The 22,741-nt window shown below is 35.6% G+C and overlaps 1 protein-coding gene across 8 annotated transcripts in view; it reads right to left on the minus strand.

The window, feature by feature from the left end:
* LOC109542344 (ranBP-type and C3HC4-type zinc finger-containing protein 1) overlaps positions 1-22,741 on the minus strand; it is a gene marked incomplete in the record, with an annotated part of 82,398 nt that overhangs the window by 28,789 nt on the left and 30,868 nt on the right. For 3 of the 8 annotated variants that reach the window (XM_048663803.1, XM_048663802.1, XM_048663801.1), the window contains 3 exon segments: positions 4,406-5,974; positions 14,685-15,083; positions 15,139-15,358. In XM_048663803.1, the coding sequence (XP_048519760.1) occupies positions 4,406-5,974; positions 14,685-15,083; positions 15,139-15,358 (2,188 nt within the window). 8 annotated transcript variants of the gene reach the window in all.

Below are 22,741 nucleotides of genomic sequence, written 5' to 3' on the forward strand. Positions count from 1 at the left end.
TTTCGCGCAAATTCCAGCACAAACTTCCGGTTATATGCATAACGATTGCAATGCAATTCCCTCTGCAGTCTAATCATTCATTTTTCAATCAACCATTAAAACAAGCAAAATCCATGTCCAAAAACAAAGACTCAACAGCACACGCTTTACTGCGCACAAAAAACCTAATAAACAATATCAATAACATAAACTAACCAACGAACTTGGCTCATAACGTTCAACATAGATTTACAACATACGCAAACTACCCTCAGTACACCTCCTGAAGAGAAAAAGTTAAACCGAACCACGACTGACATAGACAAAGTGAAGCAACACATACATCGCAAATACAGCTCATTTCAATAGAAGCGATACGAAAACAACTGTCACATACGTCACCCAAATTGGCATTAAGACTTACACAACATAAAAGAGAACTGAACATACTATATACACATACCCAAAATGACGAACTAAAAAAAACTAAACGAGGTAAACACAAGTATTAAAACCTTGACTGGACAATATCGTTAAAACAAATAGCTGGTAACATGCGAGGATATTGAAAAATACAAAGGCAAATCATACTGGCAAAAGAAAAAAAACTAGCACAATACAAAAAAAATAAAACAACAGACACAATTGACGAAAATCGAATAGAACGCTACCGAGACAAAGACAAGGCTGACGCATTAGCCAGACAATATCAAAACGCTTTCAGCACATCGTCAAAGCCTAACATCGACAATGACAACCGAAACTTGATAAATGACTATTACATGAACAATTTTAAAAATCCACCAAACTATACCTACAAACTAATCACAGACACAGAGTACAAAGAAGCCCTAGCGCACGTCAAAAACACAGCACCGTGAAAAGACAGACCAAAAACTAATCTCTTAAAAAACCTGACTAGCGAAACCCACAAACTGATCTTAACTCAACTGAACTACTGCATCACTACCAACAAAATCCGAAAAACATGGAAAAATGGTGTAAAAATACCCATACCAAAAATTGGACGGGACAGAAGACGAATGAACAATTACAGACCGACCAATTACAAATTCAGTTTGGCGTAAATTTAGTATAGCATGTTCTATACCCATCTTCAACCGTTTCAATTTTATTTGAGTTTGTTGTTGAATTATTAAGATATTAAGCCGTTCGGAAGTATTGCACATTGCCGTTTCTATGGATGCCTCCGACAGATTGGCAAAATAACCCAGTCACCGTCAAGTGTCAGTGTGGGCTTAAACTGTTTTTCAACTTAATGTGCACATCATCCATTACAATGAAATTTTCCATTCATCAAAGAGTAGAAATAATAAACATTTAATTTGAAAATGTTTAAAAGTTCTGCCAGGGCTACCGCCTGTTTATTTAATCAGTTACATCCAGACAGAACTATTAACGATAAGTATGTGGAAAGATTAATCAAGAAGTTTGAAGGATTTGGACCTGTGATCATCCGGTTTTGAGACACGTAGAACTTGACAATATCCAAAGTACTCGCCAACTGGCTATATAATATATATAATACCAAGAATATTAAAAATATTGTCATAAATTTCATCCTTACAAAATAAAACTGGTACATAAACTTAATAAAGATGACTATAATAGAAGTTTGGAGTTCTGTGTACAAATGAGTGAACGGTTGCTCAACAATGGACATTTGCTGTTTAATATTTGCTTCTCAGATGAATGCAAATTTTATTACACGGCGTTGATAATAGACATAGTTGTCGTTATTGGAGTCACTCAAACCCTCATTTATTTAGAGAAGTCGATTTCCAGCACCACCGCATGTTAAAAGTTTGGGAAGATATATTAGGAAATCATATTGTAGGGTCTCTTTTATTCCTGGAGACTTGACGAGCGAGTTATACCTGGAGATGCTGGAAAATACAGTAGATCCAATACTTAGAAAAATAATAAAAAACGACGGTTACCATAACGCCAAACATCTTCACTTTTAATACAATTGCGCCCCAACCAATTATGTAGCTCCTAAGCCAATTTTTGAATCACAAATTTCCTAGTCGGTGAATTGGTAGGTGAGGTCCAATTGAGCCGAGGCCACCGAGGTCCCCGGTCCTAAATCCCTTGGACTTTTTTCTTTGATAGTATTTGAAAAGTAAAATTTATGACTCTAAACCAGAGTCGATTGAAAAGGTTTGCCACCGGATTACACATGAGCGCAGACAAATTTCTTCAGATAACTTGTAAATGGCAGGAAAAGTATTGAGGAAAATCTTTATTACTGTATAGAAAAAAACTGACACCATTTTCACCATTTATTACCACACTGATGTCCATATGTTGCTGAATGCCTAATACTTCATTTATTTAATTTAAAGGAAATTATTAAATGTTGCAAATTTCGAGTTTTAAATTAGGTTCCTAAACGAGTAGTCAAGTTAAAAAAAAACGTTTAAGCGCACACTGACACTTGACAGCGACTCGGACTGACACTTGACGGTTGTTTTGATTGAACAGAGTCTGAGGCATCCATAGAAACGGCAATGTGCAATACTTCCAAACGGCTCAATATCTCGATCATTCAGCAACAAACGCAAATAAAACTAAACCTGTTGAAGATAGGTATAGAACATGTTATACCAAATTTACAACAAACTTCTGGCAGGATCTAAAAATTACATAAAACTAGCTGGTTTCCATTTGAAAATGAAAAGTGTGACGTAGTATCTTGTTTATGAAACACCCTGTATAATGCAGTTATGGTCAGCAAGACGTCCCCTTAAAAATCAAAGTTGACGTGTTTGAACGTTTTTTTTTTAATCTACGAGGAGAGTCATAATTAGGGATGCAACCTTTTCGTTGGCCCACACTGTATATAATCATGCTAAACGGAGCTGAAATGAAGCAAAAAAATAATTAAAAAAAGGAATTAAAAACGCTAAAAAATCATTTTTTGGGCTCCCAGAGTACCACTGGCAAAATAAAAAATACCGACTTACAGCCAATCAGGGATCACATATTAATAAATACTAGAAAACTACTAGCGGCTCAAATATAGCTATCGCATGGATCCCAGGACATTCACAAATAAAAGGAAATGACAAAGTGGACAAATTAGCTAAAATCGGGACAGCTTTGTATGTCCCCTTGAGGATCAACCTTGACAGGTCAGAAATTATGACCATGATCAAAAAACAAATTAAACACGAGCACAATAAAATCTGGCAACATTTACTGACATTCCCAAAAAAAGTTTTTTGATAATCTCGAGTTTACCGACCGTAAACACCTCACATCCATAATAATAATACGTACTAAGACGGCATTGCTTATCAGCCTCGTCCTTCCAAAGAATCAAGATCAGGGCGAACTCGAGTTGTGATTGGCACAGAGGAAACTCTAGACCACATATTCTTGGATTCCTCCAATTAATTAAATTCCCAGGGTTAACATATACAGGGAAACGATTCTATCAGATCTCCGAGCCCAATAAAATATGGCTTGCATTCTCTCTAATCTTTCAGATACAAGATTAAAGAAGTTAATAAAATTCCTGACATACAACAAGATCAAGTTCTGAACTTCAAGATGACTAACCTGATTAAACTTTTGATTGTTTCCGTGAGCAAAGAATCAACAGTTAGTGTCCTGGTAACCTTTCTGACGTATGCCGTGTGTGTCCTTTGTTGCAACGTTCAACTCACAAACTTTCTTACCATACCAAAAAAATGAAATTGAATTATCGATTCAAACCAAGATCGTGTATCAACCCCGGTGGTGTTGAGTTTAATCCACAGCACAATTGAATTTAACAACACCCGGGCAGATATGGATGAGGTCAGACAAATCCCCCCCGTCCCGAATGAGCTGGAAAATTGCCCAACAAACATATAAAACATAAAAACAACAAAAACATAAGAAAAAAGTTATGTGCTAAGCGAGTTTCTGTTATTGCAAATATAGTTTATTCCTTTAACCGGACTTTTATTACCGACTACAAATGGTTACATATTTTCGAAAAGAAATTAATTTTCAATCATCGATCGATTAAAGATTTAATGAATATGTTTTAAAACGCATATGTTTTAAACTTAAGAAATTTGAAAACCTTGAAACCCATTTTTTTTTCTTTAAACAAATAATTAACGTCTTATAAACATTCGGTAAACCAATTATTTTGTATTTTACTCAAAAGTTGAGAAAACGAGATCAGTGGCCCACTCTGTGTATCCAGGAGTCATTACCTTTTTGTTCGGATAATAACAAGTCTGAATTACGATTGAATCAAAAATATGATTATTTGTAAAAATACGACAAATTGAGAAAATCGTTTCAATTCGAGTGCTAAAAGCCGTTAAAATCACGTCAGTAAGAAAACAATTTACTTAAGCCTAATAAACTATGAACCAGTTTTAGTACCAATATGTTAACTTACTTAAACCCTGGGAGATCTGTCGGAGTTTCCACATGATGCCTGATCACAGAGCAATTAACTTGAAGTTGAGCAAGTCTTTTCGCAAGATCAGCAGCCTCACTCATATCACCTATAGAAATAGCCTCTTCCAGTCTTCTGAACAACCTGTTGATATCTATACTTAAACTATCTTCTGTCATGCAATTGGTTGAATGTTCTACATTTAACTTTCTTGGAATATTATTAAGCAATGACAGTTCATCTTTTTGTGCTAGATTTGCATAAAGTGGACTGTGATTTTTAGTAGAATATATGTCCTCAAAATCTTGTTTCTTTATTAGCTGATAAGCCGTGTTCGTTTTGAAGTCAAGAATGCTGTTATTTGAAGCTAATTCAGGCACAATTGCTTTCACTTGTTCACGGCAGTTTCCAGTGGTATTCTCTTTTATTAGTGACGAATCCGCTCTAACATTAATTTTTTCGTAAATTGTAACTGCTGTTCCAACGATAAGCTCGGAAATTTGTCGCCTTTGAACGTCGGAGCTAATTCTCTCATTAGGTAGACACGATTTAATGCTTAATTGGTCAGATCTAATATTATGGTCGAATGCCTGTTTACATTCTAGAACATTTTCATAAAGTTTTGGTGCGCCTTTATCAAGTTTATTTGGTATATCCTCGCGCGCCTTTTCTATGAGTTCGGTTGTATCACTTGTATTTTTTTTTCTGGTGTGCTCGTCGCTCTCGCTGGTTTTGCCTTGAGGAATTTTGAGTCTTTCTAAAATAATGTCGTTTTCCACTTTTTGCTTTGTCAAAATGTGGCGTTTGCGTTTGGGTAACGAATTTTTCATATCGATCAACATTTTCTTTAATCCGTCGTGGTCTATCTTTTTTTCTAAGGTTTCTGTCAAACTACCAGCAGAAATCGTCTCATACTCCATGGAGATAGGAAATTGCGTCTGCGTTTTAGATCGCCCAAGCTGTCGATGTGTTGAGTTACCATCTCTCGAAGAAAGAGAACACACGGAATGAGATAAATCGTCAAAGCATGTTTTTTTATAGAAACACTTGCTGCATAGGACTCTCCAATGCTCGTTATTCAAATTGCACTTTTTACATGTCCAAGTGTTCTTATTATTAATAGAGCTTGCTGTTTCCGACTTTGATAAGTTGTAAGAAGCCTTAGTTTGTGAGTTCTGATAGTTCTCGGTTTTGTTTTCAATGGTGCTTGGTAGTTGTTCTTCCTTTTCTGATGCTGTATCCAAATTTATTGGTTTTACAAGATGTTTAACTTGTTGCCTTGCGGTTATGATATCAAATTTGAGATTCACATCACCAGCATGGGACTCTTTGGGACACGTTCGGTCAGTATATTGCATATCGTCTGTTGATTTTTTAATCTCAAGTTTTTGAACTATTGCCGAATCTTTACTTTGATTTATTTCGGATTTGTCTTTATCGCACTTTCTTATGTTAGTAGAAAGCTCTTCCTTTTCATTGATTACATTTTTTTTTTCTCCAAACTTTTCGCTGGTATAAAGTTGCCTGAGACCTGTCGCCAAATGCTTCACAAAAGGGACCTCGGGTAACCTGAAACCGGTTAAGATCATCAGTTCGATTTTCTATTTCAGAAGCGACATTTTAAATATCTGCTTTATAACAACATTTAGTTAATTTCATGTGAATATGTTAAGACATAATAATGTTATTTCAAATCTTATAAATTTGCGTTAGCAGAATTAAAATCAAAATTTGTTTTTTATTTTAGTTTCCGAAATCATTCTTGCATTAAATACAAACTTTTAACACTTAGCTATGTGTTTTTGGCAAACTATACTGTCTGAATCGAATGGTGTGTCATAATTATAATTAGCATTTGTCATTTAGGAATTTATGTCAACACTTCCACCCTGTGGACCGAATAAAATAGCCGTAAATTAAATGAGTTTACGTTTATTTAATTTAATTAAAACGTTTACATCAAAATTTGAATATGTCGTATCATAACTAGATCATATCAATAATAATAATAATAGTTTTTATATATTGTAACAACCAAAATTAAAAAGTTATTATTTATAATAATAAATTGTAAATTAAATTGTGGCAATAATAGAAATAGACGTATTATTAGTAAAATCTTTTTTACTACAAACCGGAGAAATTATAAATATTTACTACCTTTTTTCTCTCCCTAAGTAAATAATAATAAAAAGTATTCGGATAAATAATTACAGAATTTGAAGATTTTAATCACTTTCATTTTTCTCACCTTCCAAATTCAGGTGGCGTTTCATCAATTTGCACCTCTAACACAATCAAACAATAAAATCTAAGTATTAAAAAAACAGTTCATCTACTAGGTGAATCAAAATTGGCGTCATTTCTGGGCAGGGGGGGTGCGTCCGGGGGTGTTCTGGGAGAACAGAAAAATTAATGAAAGAATTAATAATATAAAAAACTGAGAAATTTGCATAAAACTCATCCAGACAATTGGCAACAACATTTTTCACGGTAATTTGCCTTATTAGCGAATCCGAAAGTACAAACGCCCACTAGCAGATAAATTATAACTACACTTTAACTAGTAAAATTTTACACTTATTTTGATCAGATGTCATTGTGACTTATTCTGATTTTGCAAGCCTTTCATCTTGTGGTGGAACGCACCATCCACAATTATACGGGACCTACAGTTGATCGCCGGTTTCGAACAGCACTAGTTGAGATCCTTAGCGTTAGAGAGTTCCAGGTTAGTTTTCCAGTTTCCAGTTAAGGGTAGCGGGCAGGTGCACTTCCACGATCCCGGTAGAAGTCAAACCTGTTTCAGGGAGTTAGCGACCTTGCCCATGCGAGCGCCTGGCTTTTCTCCTCACCTCCAACAACCCAAAAGAACCAGGTCCCAACCCCGACTCTATCTAACTTTACCCTTATCCTTCCCTACATCCCAACCCCCTCACCAACACGCTCCGCAAACGTAGCGGTGTAGTTGCCAAAAACCTCTCCATCATGAAACCATGAAATGTTGAGTTTAAAAACGCAACTACCCCAAGTGAGTAGAGTCTACGATTCAGAATCTCACATTGAAAAATCAGGCAGTCCGGATTCTGGAGAAGACAAAAATTCGAATACTAAACGACAACGAGAGAAACTTACAGCCCCTATTTACATTGCTACTTACAATATAATGAGTATGAGAACCCAAGATTAATTGGACGATTTTGAGAAAGAGCTTAACCATATAAAATGGGATATCGTCGTGATCTGCGAAACTCACCTACCGGGAGAAAAATGCATCGTCTTAAAATCAAGGCATACTCTATTCCAGAACAACACAATCGACAAAGATCAAATCGGAGAAGTAGTATTCTTATCAACCGAAAATTTAGATACATCGTCACAAAATACCATGTCCATTCGTGTGATATACAGGGGGGTCTTCAACGAATGTCCAAAAACTAACTGACATATTGTTTAAGCCAAAATATTGCGTTTCAAGCAAATTTGTCTTATACGGAAGTTAATAGATTCCGAGATACAGTGTCAAAATGTAAATAAAAATTTAGTTTTTTCTGAATAGATTTTTAACCAGTTTTACTAGTACCACAAAAATTAATTTGTGTTTGGGGGTTTTTTAAATCAGCAAATCCAAATTCCCTATTGGTTGGCTTGTAGTTTTTAGAGGGTGCTACCTGCAATAGTCTGGAGCCATTTAAGACATCACACCTTTTTTGGCTCTTCGAAATTCATCATACGGTTGGTAATATCTCATTCTACGATATTTTCTAAGGAAAACGTGTACTTGTTCGAAGTCGTTACTTCTAACCGTTTTCGAGATTTTTCACATTGAAAGATCTAGTAATTTTTTGAGCTAATTGGATATCTATCTCAAATTAGATATGCAATTAAAAAAATTTTTCGCTCAAATTTTCTATTAAACCATACTTATCAAATATTCGACAGTATTTATTTACGCACGGTCAGAACTATTTTAAACTTCTTTTTAGACACAGTAAAATATTTGAAAATTATTATTTTATAATAAATGTTCAAAATGATCTCCTCGTACATGTACAAATATCTCGAAAACGGTGAGAGATATCGACTTCGAACAAGTACAGATGTTTTGTTTAAAAAATATCGTAGAATGTGACTGTATCAACCGTATGACGATTTTTGAAAAGGCAAAAAAGTCCCAATGTCTTAAATTGCTCCAGACTATCCAGCTTGCGCCCTCTAGAAACTACAAGCCAACCAATAGGGAATTTGGATTTGTCGATCTAAAAAACCCCCAAGCACAAATTTTTGTGTTACTAGTAAAACTGGTTACAAATCTATTCAGAAAAAACGAAATTTTTATTTACACTTTGACACCCTGTACTTCGGAATCTATTAACTTTTCCATAAGACAAATTTGCCTGAACTGAAACGCAATATATTGGGATAAACAATATGTCAGTAAATTTTTCGACATTAGTTGAGGACCACCCTGTATATTGTGATTGCCATAAACAAGAGATACAGCCTACAAATCATCCAGGCATATGCACCGACAAGCGCTTCAGATGATGGAGATATTGAAAATTTCTATGACGATTTGACCAAAGCAAAACAACAAGAAAGAACCTACTTTCAAATAATTACTGGAGATTTTAATGTGAAAATTGAAAGACAAAAATAGAGGGACACAGAATCTATTGGATTTGGCGATAGAAACGACAGGGGTGAACTTCGACAAATTACCTCAATCACGAAAACTTATACTGCCTTAACACGTTTTTTTTTAAACAAAAAACATCGTAAATGGACATGGCAAAGCCCAGACAACAAAACGAAAAACGAAATAGACAATAGTCTCAAATAACAAAAACATATGTAGGGACGTGTCTGTTTTGAATAAATTTTAGATTGGAAGTGATCATAGGCTACTTAGAGCAAAGATCATAATTAGCACCAAAAGGAAAGGAAACAAATTCTTCAGAAAACAACGCTACCCAACGGGAGATGTTTTAAAACTAAAGGAAGAACAATACCAGAACGACCTACATCAGAGACTATCCCCAACAGATACATTAGAACAACTAGGTATAGACCAACTTACAGATAAAACCACAAACGCCATAAAAATTGCCACCAAGAAAATATGTTCACGTACAAAAAATCACAGAGATTCAAAATTAAGTCCTACCACACTAAAACTACTAGAGGAGAGGAGAAATAGGACAGATGGAACATCGGACTGCTTCAAAGAACTAAACAAAATGGTGAAGAAATAAATCCTAAAAGACAAAGGGAATTACAACACAGATTATCGAAGGAACCATAAAAGACAATTGCAAAATGAAAGTACTACGCTCACCACGCTCAAAAAGAAAAACAAAAATGACTAAAGTAAAAGACGAAAACAATGTGCTAGTACAAGACATCACTAACGCTCTCGAGAAGTTTTATAGGAAATTATATTCATCCAACCTACCGCGACCACAATCAAAGAGAACCATTTTAAATGCAGGATCGGAAGAAGTACCGGAAATTACAGAAGATTAAATTAACACCACATTGAGACAATTATTATCTCTTTTATTCTCATATTTAAGAAAGGTGATAACACAAACATAGAAAATTATCGACTAATATCTCTTTTGCCACACCTATATAAACTGTTCGCAAAGATAATAACTCGCTTAACAACAAAATTAGACTTTTATCAACCCGTGGAACAGGCGAGATTTAGCACCATTAACCACATTCATACTGTACGTACCTTGATAGAGAAATGTACCGAATATAATTTACCAATACAATTAGCCTTCATCGACTTTCAGAAGGCATTTGATTCCATCAAAATTTGGTTAGTTTTAAGCTCTCTAGAAAACCGCACGAATAGATAAAATAAACCAAAACATCTACAAAGAGGCATCAATACATATTAAAATAGACAAAACAACCACCACCAGTAAAATACCACTACAAAGAGGAGTGCGACAAGGGGATACCATTTCTCCCAAACTATTCAAGCTGGCTGTCGGAGACGTTTTCAAGAAATTAGAAGGGGACAAAAAAGGTATCAACGTGGATGGATCTAGACTTAACCACCTTAGGTTCGCAGACGACATAATAGCCGATAACATCAATGAGCTAAATGAAATGCTGCAACAACTAAACCAGGCCTCGACAAGTATAGGTCTGAAAATAAACTACAAGATCTAAATAATGAGTCATGAAAATACAAATATGAATATAGAGAAAAATTTTATTGAACTCGTCGAGGAGTATATTTATCTAGGCAACATTATCAAACTGGAGAGAGAAAATCAGCATGCGGAAATTACCAGACAAATTAGACTTGCGTGGGCAGCCGTCGGAAAACTGAAACTCATCCTGAAGAACGACACAATTCCTGTGAATTTGAGAGCTAAAGTGTCATAAAGCACCATACGTGTGTCCTGCCAGTCAATATATACGGAATGGAAACCATATACCTCACAAAAACCTACGCCAAAAAGCACAGAACTTCTCAAAGAGCTATAGAACGAAGATATCCGAAGAAGAACGAAGATCAGTGACATAGTCGAGCAAGTCGCAAAGATGAAATGGCGATGGGCTGGACACGTGGCTAGACAACCCAAAGACAGATGGGCGCTTAACACCACAGAATGGAGGACGAAACAAACAAAAGGAAGCGTGGGACGTCCCTCGAAAAGATGGGTAGACAATATCAGAGACGTGGCAAGTAAACGATGGTTGATCATTGCACAGGATAGGGAAAATGGAAGAGTTTGGGAGAGACCTACGTTCAGGAGTGGACGGAGAGAGGTTGAAAAAGAAGAAGAAGAGAGTTCCTAGAGGTTCGCTTGCCATTGCTTTCCGCAAGGTAACCACAGTACAGTTGCGTGAAATTTTTTTTCACGTCTTTCCCGGGTGTCGAATACGTGATATCAGGCATGGCAGAAGGATACATTCAACACTACACCACTGTGACCACTCCTTTAGACGAGGAAGTCTTCAAACTAGTTTTATTTTCGGACGTAGTTAAAATAATGCCCTTCCCTATGAAATACCTTGTATACAGAATGTTTCCTAATTGAGAAAAAAAAATTTTGAGGTACTCCTGAGCTAATTTTATGAGAAAAACATTATATAAATATGGCCTAAAAGTGCTTGGTTTCCGATATTCAGGAAGGAAAAGTTCACAAGATATTATTCAGGTTCGTATGGCCTCGCAAAAAAATAATTTTAACAGTTCATTACACGTACTCTTAACAAAAGGTTGTCTTGAGTTTTTCCATTACCTGTTTCCTTTTAATCACAAAACGCGATTGTTCCTAGGCAGTTCATTTCTCAACATTATGATGTAAAGCGCATGACAACAATTGTTCAGCAGTTACAAAAAAGGAAAACCAGTTTAATCAAAACCAACCAGAATAAGAAAGTAATTTGAAAGACACCACAGACTACATTCAAAGGCTAACTTAAGGAAAATAATATATCACATACCTAAGTCGAGAAGTAAGCTATTGTATACCTATAATATATCCTGATTATCCTGTTTATTGTCGAACAAGAAGCCCTCGCATACAAATTTGATCTGTTGGGTGCATTATACAAAGCATTTTTGAAAGGGTTCTGTTTAAGAATATTATCCAAAAAGAAGGGCAGAATTGTGACTCATTTTTAACGGAGTTAGAAAAATCTTCTAACTTATAATACCAATATATTCTAAAAATTTTCAATATTTTCCTCGTACTCCCCAAGTGAGCCTTCATCACCCCTTAAAAGGAATGACGCCAATTTTGAATCACCCTGTATACAGAAGTATATAGAAGATATTAAAAGTTGAAGATCGAATTTCAACTTTGTTATTAAGCATTAATTTGAAATTGTTCCATGTTTAATTGGTCGCATATAGGAATACTTAAGCATTCAAAAAAAAAAATTACGATCTTTGCTTGAAATTACGAAAATTTTTGATATCAAAAAAGTTATTTTCTACAATTTTTCGATGAAAAGTGACAGCGGCAATGATGTTTTTTGTCATTAACAGATAGTTACAGGTGGATAGCCCTTGTCAATAGTAACAATAATTTGTCAAACTGTGACTTACTTTAAATTTCTTTTCACGAGTTTGCGGTATGCGATTAGTTCAGGAGAAATGCTACACTAACATAGCAGAAGATGAAAGAACTCACGCCAACAAGGGGCGAGGAGAGCGGTTCCAGGACGATAGTGAACGACAATTGATGTTCGAGTTCCAGACACAGAGGAACAAGTATTGGACATAATCGAATCAGGGCCTTCCAGGGTTACTCAGAGCACAATAACTGAAACTTTGCCAAGCACCAAATAAATACCGAGGAAGGACTACATTCCTACCACGTTTGAACGATACACACACACACAGTACAAGGAGCACACACATGTACAAATGGAGCAGGAGTTAATTAACTGAATACGAGAAGCTGCTTGATAAGAGTGGATAATAAGGAGATTACACATGTAGTAGCTTGTTTGGAGTTAATCATTCAAATGTTTGAGGTTATGAGAACAGGTTGTTGGTTGGTCCGTGTCTATCTTGTTGTCGCTCTGTATAATTACATGGTTACCGGAGTTTTAAATAATTACGAAGCAACAGGTATATGCGAAATGTTAATTAGGCATATTACCTTGAAAAACATTGATGCCGTATTTCTGATATAGTTTTTTGCAAATTTCTCAGTTTTTAATAACAATTAATTTTTTTTCTGTTTTTTCTGTACTCTTATAACAGCGCCAGACAACATCTCCAGAGAAATGACGCCAATTTTAAATCACCCTGTGTAGCACAAGTCTGGTCTGTAAATAGTCGATAGTAGCCTTTCTGCGTATTGGTTGGACCAAGAGATCCGCCCTCTGGGGTCATGTGAGATGCTGGCATGCACCGGGGCGCGGTAATTAGTGGTCGACCAAATCAGTAATAACAGTTCAGAGTGAAAATAAAGTTGTTGTTTGAATTAAGTGCAGTTTGATTGGAATAGCAAAAATTGTGCATTGGGAATGGCAAAGAAGCACTGGAAAGCAACCAGGCATTTCACTACAAGCACAAGCAGCGCAATATACCACTCTGGCAATTAAACCAAAAGTCGCAATAGCTATGTTAAGACCAATCCCCAATACCACAGCAGTTCTATGATATAACGCAGGAAATGACCGAATAATACCGCTGATGTAAAGGCTCAACTTTTTAACGTCAACATCATATAGACTTTTATGCGCCAACAACTGAATCATGTGAAGTATATATGGAAAGTTACTACCAACAACTAGGCAACACTATAAAAGAACCACCTAAAAATAAAATCCTCATAAAGACATGAATTATAAACTGCAACTATGGAAGAATGCTAAATGTTTTTTTTACCTATTCCTGCTACATTTATAAATTATTAAAATTTAACTCTTACAAAAATATTGAAATTATAAATTAGTATTGCTATCATGCGTTAAACAGTTTTTTAGTTTTTTTATAGTTATATTAATAATATCTTATCACTTCTGTCGAGCATCCTGTGACGCACACTTTTATTTATTATTATCATTCTTTCTGTTCTCACTTATTCAAGTAGTTTTGCTTTTTTGATATAACGGGGTGCCCAATTCTTGTCAAATTTATTACCATTATTATTATTGTTATTATTTTGATTATTATCATATGGCCTGACATAAATAGTAATCCGCGAATAAAGAAAATATTACTTTAAGTTTCTCTTTATTGTAGAAAAGTGATTCATCTATTGAGCATGAGAGCAAGCTGATGTAGTTATAACTCTAATTATTTGTTGATAGTAGAATTATATGGTTACTTATGCCGACTATTCTTATAAAATCAAACGTAGTATCGTTTCTGCTATGATCAGCATGATATAACTATAAAAAAAACCACAGCAGAAACGAGCATCCAGTCATTAGATGTTTGGTCGGAAGTCATAAGAATTGAGTCTCAGATAGTCTCATTCTAAAGAGTCAGTCTTAAGATATACGGACTAAGAGTCATGAGTCATAGTTAAGGTTCGGTTACAAGTTAAATTTGTATTGTTTGTTTTAATTTGGAACTAAATTGCTTTTAATATGCAAACTTTCAAATTAATCAATAAAATTGTAGGTATAGTAAAGACCGCTCCGGCGCTTTCAGCTTATGGCTTTTCGTTGGCAGAAAGCTTTTGGATTTTAATTTATTGTTTCCAGTCAAATAAACGAAATAATAAAACGTTTGGACTTATGATTTATATCGACGAAATCCCTTATCAAGCGACATAATACTAACATGTCTAGCGTTGCACTATTATTTTCCTTTTTTAACGGGAAATCTGTATTAATAGAGTTGCGTTTGTACCATGGTCTAGGAGGAAAGGTTTCCTTAAACGTGTTACTTTTCGACGGAGACGAACAAATAGCAAGATGATTATTGGGTTGTTTCAGATTTTCCTTTAGCGGCGTCAGTATTCCATTTTCCAATTTTAGACAGTCGTTAGATATAATCGGTTTTTCTAAACCATTATACATCTCAACGACTGAAGGGTTTCGTGCAGCTAATCTTTGTTCGTCATTTAGACTGATTGAAACTGAAAAAATCATTTCAGGAGGCTGAGGAGCTTTTCGCTTCCCTTTGACATGTATAAACATTCCTTCTGCCTTCCGCTTAGACAATTCACTGTTAGTTCTGCTGCAAGTATTTCAAAGCTATTATTAAATAAATTAAGAAACAAAATATACTTAACCTCCGATGCATCTTATCGGGTTTTATTTTATTATCATCTGCGTTAATTTTCAAAGGTAAACTCTTTGAATTTCGATCATAATCCAAGGGTTGTTGGTGCTTGAGTATTCCTTCCTGGGGCAATATGGGGCTATATTTTTTTAGAAGTGTCATATTTTTGCCGGCTTGCCCACTATGAGCCCTTTGCAGAGGACCAATTTTATAACTGTCGGTCTTTGGACCTAAAATAAATTTAAATGTTTGTTTATTCAGAATTTCAATGCTTTACACCAAAATTTTTAGTTGGAAATTTTAAGATTAAGTTTCCGTAATACTCTTGTACGTAACCGCGTTCTAATACCAATATTGTTCATACTGTAAACAGTTAATCCCAGAAATAATATCTGAGTTCATTAAAAATTATGCGGTTTGATTGTTAAAAAAGCAGACTAGACCTGAGAAGACTACTTAAAATTTCCGGGGTAGACCATATATCAAATGAGGGAGTTTTACAAAGAGCAAACAGCTATTATCTATGCAGATTATATGATAAAAATGATATGCTATGTGATAAAGTTGTATCGCGAACATGTAAGACATTTGCCATTCGTGCCATGCCAAACTCACGAGAAATTCACAGAATGCCACTCTTCTTGCATAATAAGTTGCTTTCAGATGATGAAATATGGAATACGCGTATACGAAAATTATAGATGGAATTTATGTTTGCATATTATTCTGTAAACTGTTTGGGTAACGCTATAATAATAATAATAATGATAATAATAATGTTAACTCTAACGCAGCTTGTATTACACACATTGTTGGATATGCGGCGAAATGTGAAAAACAACAATTTTATTTAGATTTATTAGAACGATGGGATTATTTCTTTACACAATTGACTTCACCATCCAGAATTCTTGAAAGTTTCTAATACTAAGCTAGAACGCAAAAAGATTCCAAAAATAAAACAAGTTATAAATCCAAAAAAGTTCAAAGAAAATTAGAAAAGTGAAAGGCTTCAAAAAATTAAATGAAAAAAATGGAGAGGACTCAGGACAAAAACAACATCGACGAAACCAGTCAAGTACGGCAGCCGTATTGAATGCAACAGCAAGAGAAATAGCCGAGAAGAAAAGAGAAAATACATGCAAGATTAGAGATGAAACAGAGAAAAGTATTGAAAGAAAGAGACAACTATTAAAGGATAAAAAAATTGAGAAAATTACAATTTTAGGAAAAGAGGCAAGACGGATGATGAGGCACGAACTCAATGAACACTGTGAAAACGATGTTAAAAAACTACTAAAAAAAATAAAGGCCTTAGAAGTCTGAGGAAGAGCAACTATAAAATAGACAACAGCCCTGAAGGACCAAACGGGGAACGAAATAAGGGATAAAGAAGAAATAATGCGAACAGCCGAACATTTTTAAAGTAATTTATACACTATAAAGATTCAAACACCAGCGAAGCACGAAAACAATAATATTATGAATGTATAATCAGCAAAGATCCAGGAAATAACTGAGGACGAGATTAGATATGGTCTGAATCGCACACAAAATAATAAGGCAGCGGGTGAAGATGAAACTCTGATAGAAATGCTAAAAGTTGTTGATATATTAATGTCAAGATTGTGCACACGGTTCAATTAATGTATAGGACAAGGAAAGATACCCAAAAATTGGACCAACGTTATTGTAATATTATTATACAAGAAAGGAGGTAAAACAAATTAAGAGAATTACCGCCCGATATTATTATTATAGCAAGTAGACAAGCACATCACAAAAATTCTTACAAACAGACCAGCCAGATGAACAATCAGGTTTTAGAAAACAGTATAACACGTGTGGCCATCTTTTGACAATGAGAATGGAAGTGGAAAAAGCGATTGAAAACAATGTTGATATCTGTTTGGTCTTTGTAGATTTCCAAAAGGCCTTTGATAGCTTTGAACATTGGACGGTGTTGAATGGCTTACAAATGCAAGAATAGACAGCAGATATTCCAGCCTCATTAAACAAATACTAGAAAACGTCACCTCTACTATTCAGTTGAATAACATGACAAAACCACTCAAAATACAGAGAGCCATAAGACAAGGGGATGCGATATCTGCAAAATTATTCACTTTGGCTACAGCAGATGCTTTCAAGAAACTAAACTAGCAGGACAAAAGTATCTCAACAAATGGGAAGTCACTTGGAAAAGAAAATCAAACCCAAGAGATAGAACGAAAAAGAAGACTGACTTGAGCAGCGTTTGGAAAGCTGAAGAACACTCTGAAAAACAATACATTCTAAAAAGTCGACTATATAACCAATGTGTCCTACCAGTAATGACGTACAGCGCCCAAACATGGACCAACACGAACAAATTGCTAGAACCACTCAGAATAAGACAGCGTGAGATGGAAAGACACGTGCTTGTCACTATTCGATAGAAGGCGTAATCAACACATCAACATGTAATTCAAGTTACAGATGTTGATGAGAAAATTGCTGCGCCTAAATGGAGTTTTGTAGGTCATGTGGCCAGTATACGGGAGGGACGATAGACAAAAAAATTGCTACAGTGGAGACCCTATCAGGGTAAACGAACCAGGGAACCCCGTGAATGCGCTGGACAGACGATATAAAACTCATGGCAGGTTTGGCAGGGTGGCAGGAACCGAAATAAATGGAAACATATGAAAGACACCTACGTCCAAAAATGGAATCTATAATACTCAGAACAAAAAAATGTAAGAAGTCTAATCATGAATCTTTCGAAAACTGCTGAGCTTAAGTATGGTAGGTGTTACTTAAAGTACACTTAGAATTAAATGGATAATTCAAAAGCAGGTGGAAAAAAATAAGTTGATGGTCGTGACGTATTTAAGAATCCCCCTGTATAAATTGATTTAGAAAAAAAAATTGCATTAACAAATGAAAATTGACTGGTCCAAGATTTTTCCCAAAAAACAGTCGGCTGAATTTTAAATGAATTTAGACATTCCTTCTAAGACCTAGATTGACTAAGCTGAAAACACCAATTTGAAATTTCATGCAAATTTTGACATACTTTTGAAATATAATAATATAAATAACATGCAGGTAGCAGGTTCACAATTGGTTCTGAAACAACAAAATTATAGTTAATAAAAATAAAACAAAAATAACTATATTTAAAACCGTTAGCTCAAAAATCAGCAAGCTACAGAACGTGGTAATAGCTTTGTTTCATTTACAGGGTGGGATAAATTGGAAATTGGGTTTTGGATGGATTCTCCATTTCCACATCAGAACAAAACTGATGTCGGCATCCGAGCCTCTATTCGTATGACTAAATTAATAACGAAACCCGAATGTCATTATCTCTATCTCTAAGCAAATACTTGTATAAATATATAAATAACAAAAAATAAATATTTTTGAATGGGACACTGTCTGTTTTATCATATTTAACTTGCGGTTGAATTTAACTTTCCAAAACTATAGCACAATCCATGTTTTGCTCAACTAGTCAATCAAATATATAGGTTTAATTATAGTTTTTTTCAAGTCTAGACTGCATGTGCCCGTTTTGAACGAGTAGGCTTTGGATGACAAGGCGAATGTCAATGTCAATAATAGCAGTTGTCAAAGTTTCGCTTAATGCTGTACAGATCCTTCCTATTTTCCTGAGTTTTAGTGCAATTATGGGAATTAATTTGTTACCAAATATGAGAATTATGAAAAGTGGGATATGTTAGCTTGTTATCAGACTATGAAGGGTTTCACAGCCGGTCAGATTACATTTAGGAATGTTTTCCGGGCTTTGAAGCCGTGGTCTATCGGAATTTCGTCCTTATGTTAGCTTGCATCATACAAACAGGGGAAAATAAAGAGGCGCAAGAAACTTTTACCAGGAATGATATCCAGAGAGTAGAGAACCATTCAAGGACTTTTTGCAATACAGCGATATAATCTAAAAAATTATGGTCAATTTGTGATAAACAAATCAAAAAGATGTATATCAAATAGGGATAGAGTTAGAAGAAATAGCATTAGTAAGAGCCGTATCAAGAGGTTTGCCAAAAACTACCGTAAGGCGAGCTTTGGAAAAATATAATTTCAAACCATTTAGAAGGCAAAAAGTTAATTAACTCATACCTGGAGACCCTTCCACTGGCTCCTGGAAAACTGTAGCGAAATGCGCTATTTTCCGTTGAATTCGGTTTGGGCAGAGGATGCATATGTAAGTATACAACTCCTGCACGTGCTCACAACACAGTTCTCGATTGTGGGAACCGAAATCAATGGAGATTTGGGATTAATGTGTAAGCCGGTGTTTTCAAACGTAGAATTATCGGTCCATTGGTTTTGCATGGCATTCTCACATCACAATCCATTTATAAATTTGAAGGCAACATGTGTAATCCTTTGTTGATGAGGTGCCGTTTACGGAACGGGAGAACATATTTTTTTCAGCAACCCCATGACGCTGCAATAGTCAAACATTTTTTCTCGGGAATTTTTGAAAATAAGTGGATTCCGTGGTTTGTATTGCGGGCAATCAACTAGGATAGAATTGATTTGAGATACGCAGACATCCTCGAATATACGTAGGTACTGTCACGCTACCCTATACATTAAAATACAAGAAGACCAAGTTCCAGTATTGATAAGTAGCGACGAAGATCAATTAGAACAGCAAGGCATATATGGCTGTAGGTTTAGAAATAAATCTCGACAAAACGAGAATCTTCAGCCAAAGTCATATTGCTGTGACGCATAACAGTCACGTTCTCGAGGTTGTTGAGAGCTCCGTATATCTTGGACAGACTATCATGCTCGGGGCAGAAAATTGAACTGCTGAAATCTCCAGAAGAATAGGGCTACCCTGGAATGTATTCGGTAAGTTGGGGCATATATTTAAGGAACCGAAAATCCCTCAAGCGTAAGGGCTACAATGCTTGCATACTTTGTTACCATATACGTACTCGAGACTGCCACAATAACGAAAGGCAGTGCAAACTCTCTACGGGTTCTCCAGACTGCAATGGAAAGACGGATGCTGAACGTGAGCCTCAGAACTAAAATCAGAAATCAGGAAATCTGGAGGAGAACAGGAGTCAAGGATGTAGTGAAGCAAATTTCAAGAGACAAATGACGAAAAGCGGGCCATGTTGCGAGAGATGATATCAAATGGACAAAAAAGTCATGCAATGGAGACCCAGGCAATCTAAGCGGAGCGTGGACCGACCGAAGGCAAGATAGCGTGACGATATCCAACGCCATGCCAGAAAGAATTGGATACAAACAGCTCAGGACAGACAAACTTGGAGATAGATGGAAGAGGCCGACGTTCAGGAGTGGACGTGCATGGGCTGATATGATGATGATGATTGAAGAATATACAGTTAGGCATTTGATACAGGGAGAATGTCATGGCAACGCTCTTCAAGCCGCAAGGCTTTACCCAAAAATGTTACCTAATCGTCGACTGCCTAGCCATCCAACTTTTGCCAATATTCAATTAAGATTACCAGCCAATGGAACATTTACCCGTCAACCAAATTAAGGCAGGGGGTATGAAGCAGTATAAGAACGTGCAGTTTTGGATTCTTTTGATGACTATTCTATCCGGGAAGCATCAAGACATTTTAATATGTCTGCTACTAGTATTTGACCCATTTTATCAAAAAACGGCTAGTATCCTTTCCACTTTAAAAAAGTACAAGAGTTATTACCAACAGATCAAGAACTGTGAGTAAGATTTTGGGCATAAATTCTAGGCAATCGTAATAGAAACCTCCATTTATTCAGCAAGTACTGTTCACCGATGAAGCTTTATTTACAAGAGGATACGTTGTTAATTGCCACAATATGCACGAATGGTATCCCGAAAATCCTAATTCTGTCATGACAACAAGCTACCAACATTCGCTTTGATTCAGCGTCTGGGCTGGAATAGGGGGAGATTTGATTTTTTAATAGGACCGCAGATCTTACCTAGACGCTTAGAAGGGGCTGAGTACTTGAATTATTTATAAAATAATTCCTTTGAGTTATTGGAAGATTTGCCTCTCCAACTACGACAACAAATGTGTTATATGCACGATGGTGCCCCTGCTCATTTTTCATTGCAGGTCAGGCATTGGCTTGATCAAAACATTCCAGGCCGTGGAATTGGGAGAGGTCAAGAAAATCCTATAAACTGGCCTCCTAGATCTCCCGATCTAAACGTGCTTGATTTTTACCTTTGGGTTATTTATAAAATATGGTGTATTCAACAGAAGTGAATACAATCGAAGAACTTCAAGAAAGAATAGTTAATATTTGTAACGAAATAAGCACTAAAGTGCAATCTTTACGGTATATAATTTTTTATTTAATTAAAAGACAGCGATTATGCCAAGAATGCCAAGGAGACCATTTTGAACATCTGCTAAGTTAACATTATGGTTATGAATTATTATTATGATATGATTACATTGGTATGCAACAAAATCTTCCTTCAAAAAATTAGGTCATAAATACAAAGATTTTGATGTGCTGGATCTGTTCCCAAAGGCCAATTTTTTTATCACGTCTAGATTTTTCGATTATAATTTTTTTCCAAAATATCATGTTATTTCTGCATGACATCAACACGAGGATTCTCAAAAAAAAAATAAAAACAATATTGTATATTTGAACACCACATCTGCAAAAAGACCACTTCCTCGTGATGAAGGCAGTTTGCCTCCATATCTCCAAAAAGTAGCGAGAAGACGGAAAATAAAAATACTTCTGGACTATGGCCTCCATCGAGTTTCAATTCTACCAGAACATCTTCACCATCATACACTTTATCTGGATCTTCAAGCCCATCAAAAGAATGTTATTTTCTTAAACAACCTGATTTAAATAATCTAGTAAGAGACTTTGGGCTAACAAAATCTAAGGCTCAGTTACTCGGATCAAGATTGAAACAGTGGAATTTGATTGGCACAAGACGAGAATATTTTTCGAGTTACCTTTCCGAAGAAAATAATTTAGCACTTTGTAATGATCCTGCAGGGCATCTTGAAGAACTGAGCTTTCCAGAAAATTATGATGAAGAAATACTTTTTATTGATGCGTCGATGATTAGTCTGAAACCCGTTTTACTTCACAACGAAAATAAATACGCAAAAGAAAATTATGCAAATCTGGAGTCATTACTTGAAAAAATAAAATATTCTCAATTCCTATAGAATATTTGTTGTAACTTAAAAGTTGTCGCTATACTTACTGGATTGCAAGGAGGATACACCAAGTTTTGTTGTTTTTTTATGTTAGTGGGACAGTCGCGCGAGAGACAAACATTACAAAGTAAAAACTTGGCCACAAGGAAAAAGTTTGACACCTGGACTTAAAAATGTATCACAACAACCTCTGGTTCCAAGTGACAAAATTTTTCTGCAACCACTTCATCTAAAGTTGGGACTTATGAAAAACTTTGTGAAAGCTATAAAGAAGGACGGTGCATGCTTTCAATATCTGAAAAAAAATCAGTGACGCAAAACTGAACGAAGGGATTTTTGTAGGTCCGCAAATACGAGAGCTTATGACAAATGAAGTTTTCAATTTGAAGTTGAACAAAGATAAAGAAAAAGCTTGAGTGGCTTTCG

The sequence above is a fragment of the Dendroctonus ponderosae genome, unplaced genomic scaffold (genome assembly GCF_020466585.1).
Source record: "Dendroctonus ponderosae isolate FM_Combo_2020 unplaced genomic scaffold, Dpon_F_20191213v2 Dpon_F_20191213_2, whole genome shotgun sequence".
Lineage (NCBI taxonomy): Eukaryota > Metazoa > Arthropoda > Insecta > Coleoptera > Curculionidae > Dendroctonus > Dendroctonus ponderosae.